General features: G+C 56.4%; 1 protein-coding gene across 1 annotated transcript in view; it reads right to left on the reverse strand.

Annotated features, from left to right (window-relative positions):
* ABCC3 (ATP binding cassette subfamily C member 3) overlaps positions 1-5,331 on the reverse strand; it is a 44,264-nt gene extending 38,933 nt beyond the window's left edge. The window contains exon 1 of the mRNA XM_035026843.1: positions 5,257-5,331. Within this exon, the coding sequence (XP_034882734.1) occupies positions 5,257-5,286 (30 nt within the window). The 5' untranslated portion in view covers positions 5,287-5,331. The remainder of the gene's footprint in view (positions 1-5,256) is intronic.
* Positions 5,332-11,058: the final 5,727 nt, after the last annotated feature.

An 11,058-nucleotide genomic window follows, 5' to 3' on the forward strand; every position in this document is an offset into this window, starting at 1 on the left:
CAACTGACAAGTTCATTTATCTCCGCGGAAACGGAGGTGCAGAAGGGGCAAGGGCCTGCTCCGACCCCAGTTCTCGCTCACTGCCCTACTGTGACTTCAACGACAGGCTTTGCAAGGGCCTCGGGGTGGGAGTGAAGCCCGCCGCGGAGCGGGGGGGAGGCCGTGGCCCCCTGTGCCCGGGGATTATCACCTCATGCTCACAACAGCTGAGGCCCACAGCTGGCTGGGGAGTGACCGCCCCGGTTCCCATCGGCTGGCCGCGGGGCTTGGACTCGGGCAGCCTGGCTCCCGAGTCCCCGTCCCAGCTCTAGGGCACTTCCCCTACGCCCTATAGGGCTCCGACATGACGTCCCAAAGGCACCCAGATCCGCTGAAACGTTAAAAAATCTCCTTTCCGCTAGTGCATCCCGCCTCCCAAATCACCCCCTGGCTGCAGTTCTTCTCACCGAGCTGAGGGGGCGGGGCTGCCATCACAGGGTCTCAGACCGACTGCGGTTCTGGGAGCCACTGGCCTGGCAAGCTGAACGCCCAGTGAGAAGGAGAGAGATCCAATCTAAGGGTTAGGCCCTTCTTAGCACCCCACCGGTGCTACCTCCTGGCCCTGGCCCTGGAAACAGGAACAGCTCCAGGTGGGGCAAGGGAGAGGCCGAGCCAGCCAGCAGGGGCATACCTAAGTGCCACCCCCTCTCAGGGGTCCTGCTCCACCCGCTGCCCCGGGACAGCCCCACCAGGGAGACCAGACCCAGGCACTCTGATCCTGTTTCCTGTATGGGTCCACTGGCCGGCCCTGTGGGGCCCTCTCTCCCTAGGGAGGCCAGCCCTGGGCTCTAAGGCCATTCAAGCCGCTGTAGGCAAAATTCATCTCACAGTCAGTCTGGGGACCAGCAGACAGTGTGGCAAAGTTCCCTCCCAAATGCTACTTCTGACTCACTTTCTTCCCTAAATCTCTGGCCCTCAAGACCCAGGTCCAGGGGCTGTCGGGGACTAGCAGGGCTGGGGAGAAGCCAGCCTACGGTCACAAAGGACCACAGATCCTCCCACAGGAGCCAGGAGCTCAGGGACTCCAAGTGGCCCAGCCCCAGCTTTGCTGTCCCGCAGCTGAGATGGAGGGAGGGGATTCTAGAGGCCCTCACCTGGCAGGGAGGACTGGGTTCTTAAGGGGAAATGCTGGTGCTCAGTAGGCTGAGGGGTGCCCACCTCCCACCCACCTGCCTACCTCACAGCTTTGCAAGTCACTACCGTCATTTGAGAGTCAAAATACATTGAAATCAGAGTCCATTACTCCTGTGCTCTGGTAATCACCTACTCGGTTGGGCAAAGACCCAAGAAGAAGCCGGAGACTCTAATACCCTAATGTTTGGAGGGCTCTAATCATGGCCAAGGCCCTGAGCCTAAGGATCAGCCTCCCAGAACCAGCATTGTGAAACTGGACGTGAAGGGGGCCCCGGAGCCTGCGTGAGCTCAGCTGGAGCCCAGAGAGGGTGAGCGATTTGCTGAAAGTCACAGAGCTAGTGAGTGACAGGATGGGACTAGCTGGACCAGAGCAGGAGACACAGGGAGCTGAGTCTCTGCAGGATGAGGGCTTTGCCTCTCCCTCAGGTGGGAGACAGCCAAGGGAACAGGGCAGGTGCCCAACCAGTGGCAGACTCACAGGTTTCTACCAAGAGCTGCTGCTAGGCAAACTCCATGTCTGAAGTAGAGAGAGCCAGGAAATCTCAGAGAAGGAGCCCGTGAATCTTCCCCTGGCCACATCTTCCCTCGTCCTAGTCGGTCACAGAATTTCAGAGTGGGACGCCAACTCCTTCCTTGGCTTGAATCTTCTCTCCAGCATCCCTACCAAGGGGTCACTCACCTTATGCTTGCATACCCTCAGTGTTAAGGAGCTCACTACTTCTCAGGCACTCAGTGCCATTTTTGGGCCGTTCTCATGGTCAGGACCTTCAGATTTCTGAGTCCACATCAGCTTCCCCAGAGCTTCCTGGGACATCAGATCAAAGCTAATTTTGCAAGCAGGTCGAGACCTCCTGAGGCACTTGTACTCTCTTTACCACTTGAGTGCGCTCTTGTTTCCACTGCTCATCACAGAAGGTAATTCTCCAGGTAGGAGGCAATGGGCCAGCAAAGAAAGGGACACTACCACTTCTTTATTCTAGAGGCATCTTTGCTTTGGCCTCATTAGTCCTGGGCCCTTTGGTTAGAGTTCATTCATTTGGAATTTATTTCCTCCAAAACTCCCAAGGCACACTCAGAGATGCTGGAGATCTACCCCAACGTGGCAGACGTGAGAGAGTAATAGAGAGAGATCCTTCACCCAGTGAATTCTGTGTGCGAGCTCCCGGGCATGTGTGCATAAGTCCAGGGGCTCATGGACCTCCTGGAATCTCCTGCCTTCTGACTTAGCTGGGGCTGAGGCCGATGGATTTAGCCACAAAATCCCAGCAAAGAGCTAAAACAGGAGCCCCTGGCCCCGTCAGGCCCTCTCTTCTAGGCTTCCCAGACCGAACTCCCACTTCAAACCTCATTTCTCTTTTGCTCCCCTCATTTCCAGGAATATCAGGACCTGTCAGTCACCCCCGGAAAGTTTTGTAGTTCTCAAAATTGTTTTCGCTTCCCTACTCGTGTGATCTCCTCGGCAATCTTGGGAGGTGCTTAGGACATGGGTTATTCTCCCATTTCACAGGTAGAGTAACTGAGGCTGTGCGGGTAAGCTAAAAAAGGCTCGGAAAACAAGCGGCCCGACAGGCCTGAGCCATGCCAAGTCCCTCCACCCTCACCTCTTCACTCCCGGCTCAGGGACTGCCCGGCTGCCCTGAACCATTTCCCACAAGGCGGGTCACCCGCAGGCCCCTGACATAAAAGATTCGGGGACAAGTCTACCTGAATAAGATACAGTCCAAATGAGATGCAAACTAGCCCACCATGAATGGAGGCACTCAGAGCTCCGGGGCCTCAGGACTTCCCTGCCTCCTCCCCACCCCACCTCCTGACTCCAACCACGTTGGATTGGGTGCAGCCTGGCACGACTTTCAGGAGCCAGAAGGTCATGTGGAAGATGGAAGGTGTTTAGACTGGGAGGAGGAAGAGGAGTGATTTCCCTGTCCTTTGAGGTATCCAAGCAGAAACCGCCACAGTGGGTTCATCCCTCGGACCTAAAATGGATAAACGGACTCCCATGGACCCCGAGGTCCCCAGAGGAAGTACATACAGCTCATGAACAGCAAGGAGTCTCGGCACAAGGGGCCTAGAAAGCCGAGGACGCACCGTCAGACAATGGCCCAGTTGGAACCATATCTCAGGGGTCCTGCTTCCCAGTCTAGCACTCGGCCGCTTACTGTTATGTGACCTTGACGAGTCCAATCCCTGCCTGGCTCTCGGCTTCCCCAGCTCTGCAGGAAGGGGCTGGACTCCTGCTTCAAGCCCACAAGTTCTGTGGAATCTCTTAGATTCTGCGATGTCATGGAAAGGTAGAGCCGAAGGATCGCTACGCGAGGAACAAGAAGGGGGTCGGGAGTTCCTCACCTCCACTTCCTCCAAGCCTGTCTCTGGGCCGTCCTAGGCTCTTGGAATTAGCTGTCCACCCCGGCACAGAGCGCCTTTGGCACTCGCGGCTTGGGCCTATTGGCCCCTTTGATTTGCATGACCCCTGCCTGGCTATCTGAGACATCGTGACCTTGCTATGGCCATGCCAGCCAGGCTCCAGTGAGCTGTGATACAAGTAGACTCATGAGCCAGAGACACAACCTCTGGACTTGGCGATCAGTGATCAGTCCAAGCTGGATGACGGATGTGGGTTTCTGTGCGGATGGGCAAGATGGTTGCACCACCTTTGATTAGCGACCCAGGGGGAAAAAGAGATCCTCAAAGATACTGTTTTATAGGTACTCCATTTTATAGGTCCCCAGTTTCAAACAGCCTGAGAACACTATGTACACACACACACGCATGCATACCCACACAGAACACACCCGCGGATCACACACACTGGGCACACAAACATTGGGCATATAGGTACAGATACTTAAAATGAGAAAAAGATTTAGATATTGAAAAATCATAGGCCCTCGGAGAGCCTGGGTGGCTTAGTCGGTTAAGCCTCTGCCTTCAGCTCGGATCATGATTCCACCGTCCTGGGATCCAGCCCAGCATCGGGCTCCTTGCTCAGCAGGGAGCCTGCTTCTCTCTCTCCCTCTGCCTCTTCACCACCCCACCCCCCCGCTTGTGTTCTTTCTCTCTCTGTCTCTCAAATAAATAAACAAAACCTTTTCTTTAAACGATTTTATTTATTTACTTGACGGAGAGAGAGACAGTGAGAGAGGGAACACAAGCAGGGGGAGCGGGAGAGGGAGAAGCAGGCTTCCCGCTGAGCAGGGAGCCTGATGCGGGGCTCGATCCCAGGACTCGGGGATCATGACCTGAGCTGAAGGCAGACGCTTAACGACTGAGCCACCCAGGCACCCTAAATAAACAACGTCTTAAAAAAACAATCAGAGGCCCTGGATTTGAGGCCAGCCTATGCTGGGCCTTTGATTTGCATGACCATGGACAAGCCCCTTGAATCTGAGACTGTTTTCTGAGCTCTGTTTTCTTCTAACTGAGTGACTTCGAGCAAGTCCCTTCCTCTCTCTGGGCCTCCCTTTCCCCATCCATAAAAGAAGAGGGTTGGGACACCCAGGTGGCTCAGTCAGTTAGGCATCTGCTTTCGGCTCAGGTCATCCTCCCAGGGTCCGGGGATAGAGCCCTGCATGGGCCTCCCCGCTCAGCAGGGAGTCTGCTTCTCCTGCCCCTCACTCTCTTGCTCTCCCTCTCTGTCTCTCAAATAAATAAATACCATTAAAAAAAAAAAAAAAAAAAGGAGAGGGTTGGAGAGGGACTCCCTGCTTCCTAGCAGCTCTTAACACCAGAGAAAAGAGGGTGGCAGGATTGCTTTCCAAGAAGAGCAGAGCCAGCTTCCCCAACTACCTGCGTGCTTGAACAGGCAGGCACTCTGGATGCGGAAGAGAGGGAGGGGACAGGTGTAAAAGTGGACAACCGAGCCCTAGTCCATGTGGGAGCATTTTCTGATTCATGCCTCGTTTTCCCAGGCTCTTTCTGCGTCGGGGAGGGCAAGACAGGTCCCGGAGGACCCCAGGATCCCGGCTCAGGGTGGCTATGGCCAGACGTCCTCCCAGCGTCGCACCGCCGCCCCCCCCCCCCAGCCCCCAGGGCCCTCGCAGGGGCTTGCCCGTGCGCGCCCTCGGTCCCGGGACACCTCCTTACCCAGAACTTGGAGCTGCACAGGGCGTCCATGGGGCCGAGGCGCTGCGGCCAAGAAGGAGAGTGCGGCAGCCTGCCCAGGCGGGACCCAGCTGCGCCCCAGCCGCCTCCGCCCCCCTCGAACACCGCCCCCCACGCCCCGCCCCGCCCACCCCGCCAGGCCCTGCCTTTGGCTCTTTGGGTGGAATCTCTTGTCCTGGGGAATTACGACAGAGCCTCCCCTCAGGGAGGGACTTTTGGGGGGGGGGGGCACTGATACAGTGACAACTCCTTCGAGTGGCCAGTGGGCGGCGCCGGAGAGATGCCCCTCCAGGTACTGAGGCTGGGGGGGCCGGAGCAGGGTCTGTGTCCAAGGGGCATAACTCGGCCGGGCCAATAAGTCATAGAGACGTGGAAAGTGACTTAGCAAGACGTCCTCTGTGGATGTATCCCTGATGAGGTCCAGGTCATCTCTGGACCTCAGTCTTCTCATCCGTGAAATGGGAATGCTTACATGCCCAGCCCATCAGGAAGTCTACCTCTGCCGGTCCAGTTACCCGAGAACGGGCAGAAATCAGCACATGAGGGGCGCCTGGGTGGCTCAGTTGGTTAAGCGACTGCCTTCGGCTCAGGTCATGATCCTGGAGTTCCGGGATGGAGTCCCGCATCGGGCTCCCTGCTCAGCGGGGAGTCTGCTTCTCCCTCTGACCCTCCCCCCTCTCATGTACTCTCTCTCATTCTCTCTCTCTCAAATAAATAAAATCTTTAAAAAAAAAAAGAAATCAGCACATGAGGAGCTGGTATTTGCGGTGTGCCTAAGTACAGGGGGTGGGAGGGGGGCCTAGCATCATACACATGACGGTTTCCCATGGTTCTCTTAAATTGCCGCCTTTCCTGAGCATCTGTGGCTCCCTGATCTTGGCCCTGTTCCTGCAGGACCACTCGGGGCCTCTGCTTCTGCTTCTGCAAAACAGGGATAATCCGAGTTCCTAGGCTTACTACTCTGAGGAGTAACCGGCATTGGGCGTGTTGCCTGGCACAGTTCGTGGGCGCCCCGCACGGGTTAATTTCCTCCACCCTGGCCCCGTCGGGGTGAGGGATGGGCAGGCGAAGCCCCAGAAAGAGCCCCACATTAGCACACTGCTAAGGCTGAGTCTTCACATTCTCCATCTGTAAAACGGATTTGGGGTCAGTGGGCTTCTCCTGCTTGCCCCAGCTTGGCCATGTTGTGTCCCCTCCATCCTTCTATCTCTCACTCCCCCAACAGGATCACAGGAGCCAATTCACCGCCCCTTCTTGGGGCTGAGAAGGAATCCCCACCCCACCCCCACCCCCGCCCTGACCCCACCTCCCCCACCCCTGCCCCATCTCTCTCCTGCCCTCCACCTCCCCAACCCTGTGGGCTTGGCTCTGTCTTCTGGGTCTGCCAGGTTCATCCTGGCAATCCCTTCCCTGGCACCTGTTCTCAGGAGGTGTTTTCTTCCTTGGCTGCTTAGCAGCAGGCGTGGGTGGGCCGCAAGATAATGCAGATGCAGCCAGCCACGGCCTGTCCCTCTGGGCTGGGAGGAAGTGACCAGAAGGAAGTCTATGTCACGAGCTACGGGAACAGAGATCTGCGCTGCACTGGACAGAGCAGGGTGGACAAGGCTCCCCCTTCCCAGGCAGAGGGATGGGGGTGGGGTCCACTTCCCCTCCACCGGGCAAGCCCTCTCTGCCTTTTGTCTGCCCCCCTCCCCTCCACTGACCCAGTCACCCTGCACCCCTGCCCCCATCTCTGAGCCCAAGACTTTCCAGAGCTTTCACATCTTGTCACAGAGTGCCTTGGGTTATATTTAGTTGTGAAGAGTCTGTCTTCCCTGCCAGTCTGAGAGGTCCCCAAGGGCAGGGATAGACTGAGTCACCTCCAACCCCCTTCCCGCCTTGGGCAGTAACTTTTGTATACCGCAAGGCCCTTGCGGTCTCTGGGACACGGTTTCTTGAACAACTTGGGCAAAATGCCATCTAAGGTCTCTTCCAGCACTGGTGATCCAAGCTTCTGTGGTGAGCAACTGGGGCTTCTCCTCCAGCCCTTCCTCTAGTTCGGGGCCAGGACCCTTGGGGCTGAAGCACTCTCCCTTTGGCACGGTCCCATCCTGCCATTGGAGAGCCCTTCCCGGGCTCACGGCATTGGGTGGGAGCCTCCGGGATCATGGGAGGGGACCTTAGCAAACCTCAGCCTCTCCCATCTCTCTTGAGGTATTCACTGGGGTTTTGCCGTTTCTGGCCCCTGTTGGAAAGTGAACCGTTTCCGCACAGCCCTTGAATAATAACCATAAAACTCCTAGGACATAATTGTTTTTGCTCCACCAGAGCAAGAAAACCGAGGCCCTGAGTTGTCTTATCCTGGCAGAGGTGGGAGGAGCTCCCCTTCTTCCAAGTGCCGAGTGCCGGCTGTTTCCATGTGGCTGCTTTGGGCAGGATGCATTTCCGATGTCTGGAGCTGTTGCATTCATGTCCCCCTTCCCACCCTCCAGATTGCTCGGCATAATCCTCTCCCTACACCTCACCTCCCTTTCTGCACCTGGCAAACTCTACCCATCCTTGAAGATTTCGCTCAAGCCCCACAGCCCCCCCAGAGCCCTCCACGAAACTCCCTCGCCCCCATCCCGGGCTAGGCACCCTTCCTCTGCACTGTCTCCCTGCCCCCATTGTACTCACTGATTGTCTTGTTCACCTCCCCCAGGAGACTGTGTACTCCTTCAGAAGAAGGACGGAGCACACTTGTTTATTGCTGTATCCTCAGCACCCGGGACAGTGCCTGGCAAAGTAGAGCCTCGGGAAATATTTGTTGACTGACTAAACAAGTATCTCATGTCCTTAGAAGAGGTTGTAAGTAGGGAGGCTACTGTGATCTCAACCACAGTCCCAGCAGTAGGCACTGTCCACTCTGCTTTCACCTTTCCAGAACCAAGATGTTTCCAGCTGGAGGCTCCTGAGACCTGCTGGGTTGCAGCAGAGACAGGGGCTGCACCCGCCCCCAACCCCATCCTCCCCTCCAACTGGGGATGGACAGCTCCAGGAGGGACGGACAGAGTGTGTGCTGTCCCTCCCCCACCAGTGAGCATCCCAGGGGAACTCAGCGGAGATTTCCTGGCAGGGAGATGGAAAGATAAGATAATTGCAAGGTACAGCTCTGAACAGGAATGACAGCAGAGAGAAGAAGAAAGGAGAGCAAGGCAGGGACAGGGAGACCCAGGGACAGGAAATGCTGCGAATGGGGAGAGTCAGGTGGGAACCAGGGCAGGGAGGGGTGTGGAGTAGCAAAGGCTACTCTAGTTCTCCCCTTCACTCACTGCCAGAGTCTTTTGAGCCCCTTGTGGTTCTTGAAGGCCTGGAGCACCCCCAAACCAGATCCAGCTCCCCAACTCCAGCCTCCCCCTTCTGTCCTCCCAAGTGGTGGGGCGGAACTTGTTTTGTCCAGATTCCAGCCTGGTGAGGGCCGCACAGAGCCCCCTCGCGGCCTCCGCAACCCGCACTTGATCTGATTCGGCATGCATGTGACCCCCGGCTGCCGCGCCCGATTCAGTTCTCAGAACAAGAAGAACTAACTAGCTCCGTGGGCCACAGGCAGCGGCTCCCACACCTGGACTGAGGCTCAGACAGAGTTCTGATGTTCTTAGCAGATTTCCCTCCTGGGTGTTTGCTGGAGATGCCACCTCCTTGGCCTGCCTTGCTGTGTCCTCAGAGTTGGGAGCCAGCCCACAGCTAAACTGCTCCTGGCAGTCACTGTCTTGGATTAGTCCTGGGTCCCCTGGCCTTAGGCAGGGATCACTGGGCACTGTGGGCTCTGCACTCCCCTGCCTGGGATTCCCCGTGCACAGATGAGTCCTTCATTGGGCCTGTGAGCGTGTTTCCTCCTTTGGAGGGCTATGCAGAGCATCCATCTGTGGAAGGTGTCCATCAGTGTGGTGTCCTCTCCCTGGCTAGGTCCCTCTACAGAAGGGGCATCGGGGATGGGGGACGCGGCGAGTAGGTGAAGGTGCTTTGTGCTGCCACCTGGTGTCTGATGTCCTCACTGCACTACGGTGCCCAGCCCCCCAGGTCCGCCCAGTGAGCTGGCCCAGGAAAAGGGAGAAGAGGCCCTGGGGCACCAGGTTGTGATGGGTGGGGACTAAGGGTGATGGAGGTGAAAGCTGTTTGGAAAGTGGGAGAGGTCTGGGTGGGGCACGGGGAGAGGACAGGAAGGACAAGGGGGTGGGAGGAGGGGGGCGGTGCTCTGTACTTCAAGGGCAGCATTATGCCAGGGAAAGGTCATGCCTGGGAACCTGGGTGATCGCAGAGCCAGCCTTGGCCAGCTCTTGGATGAGCATCTGGAGCTGAGGGACGCCTTCTCTTGTGGTTAAACGTCTCCCTCCTCCACACAAGGTGAAGGACTGTGGGTTCCTTTAAGCTTCTGAGTACTCCCAGAAGGGAGCCCATTTCTATGAACACAAATGTGACTGCCTTGGAAAAGGCCTCCCCAGCAAGTCACTTCATGACCAGGATTCCTTGCACCATGCCCCATTTTCTCCACAAGGAGAAGAGGCTGGGTTGTATGAAGCCAGTGGGCTAGAGGTTGGCCAGACCGAGAATGAAATCCCAACTCTGCCATTTCCTGCCTGTGTGATCTTGGGCAGATCACTAAACCTCTCTGAACCCACTGCCTCGTGAAAAATTGAAAGCCATGCTATCCTCCTTGTTAGGGTGTTGTGAGGAGTAAGTGAGAGATTGCAGAAGAGCCTCAGATTTGTTTTTAGCACAGCTCAGCTCTCTCCTCTTCCTAGTCCCCACCCCCCACCCCCCACCCCCAGGCAGACCTTTTCCTGGAGTCTTGGGGTGGAGGAAGCAGAAGCAGACAAGCCCGAGGTGGGGGCCCGTCGCTGTTGACACAATTTCCTTTGAACCCCCAAGGAGAAGGCTGAGAGCAGAAGTGCCAGGGTAGATGTTCTTACCTCCAAAGGCCCCCACTCCCCTGAAGCTCTTGGCCAGTTCCAACCCTGCCCCCCTCCCCCGGGGGGGGGGGTCCTTAATCCAAGGCCTCCTTTGCAGCCTCCAGCCCCTCCCCATTCCAGCCTCCTTCAGGCTCCTCCACTCCCCGATGTGCCCTAGAGCAGATAACAGCCATCCAGACAAACATCATGAGGTTTGCAGCATCTTATTGTTACTGTTAATAAGAATCAGCAGTGTTGGGCGTCTGGGTGGCTCAGTCGTTAAGCGTCTGCCTTCTTCGGCTCGGGTCATGGTCCCAGGGTCCTGGGACCGAGCCCCTCATCGGGCTCCCTGCTCAGCAGGAAGCCTGCTTCTCCCTCTCCCACTCCCCCTGCTTGTGTTCCCTCTCTCGCTGTGTCTCTCTCTGTCAAATAAATAAAATAAAATCTTTTTTAAAAAAAGAATCAACAGTGTTATTATTTCCACTTTTATTTTTTTATTTTTTAAGATTTATTTATTTGGGGGGGAGAGAGAAAGAGAGACTTTGTGTGAATGGAGGGGAGGGGCAGAGGAAGAGGGAGAATCTCAAGCAGACTCCCCGCTGAGCACAGAGCCTGGTGCTTGATCCCATGACCCTGAGATCATGACCTGAGCGGAAACCAAGAGTCAGATGCTTAACCAACTGAGCCACTCAGGCACCCCTATTTCCACTTTTAATGAGATACAACTGTTTCCATCACTGATAAAGATTTTACGTTGTTGGGGGACGATTGTTGGGGGAAGATAGTTAAGGGAGAGGCCACGATTCTGCCCCCTAAAATATCTACTTTGACTCTAGGGGTTCCTGGGGGCAGGAGAATGGATTGGAGGAGAAGGGGT

The sequence above is a fragment of the Mirounga leonina genome, unplaced genomic scaffold (assembly GCF_011800145.1).
Source record: "Mirounga leonina isolate KUSES-001 unplaced genomic scaffold, KU_Mleo_1.0 Mir_200, whole genome shotgun sequence".
NCBI classification, from domain to species: domain Eukaryota; kingdom Metazoa; phylum Chordata; class Mammalia; order Carnivora; family Phocidae; genus Mirounga; species Mirounga leonina.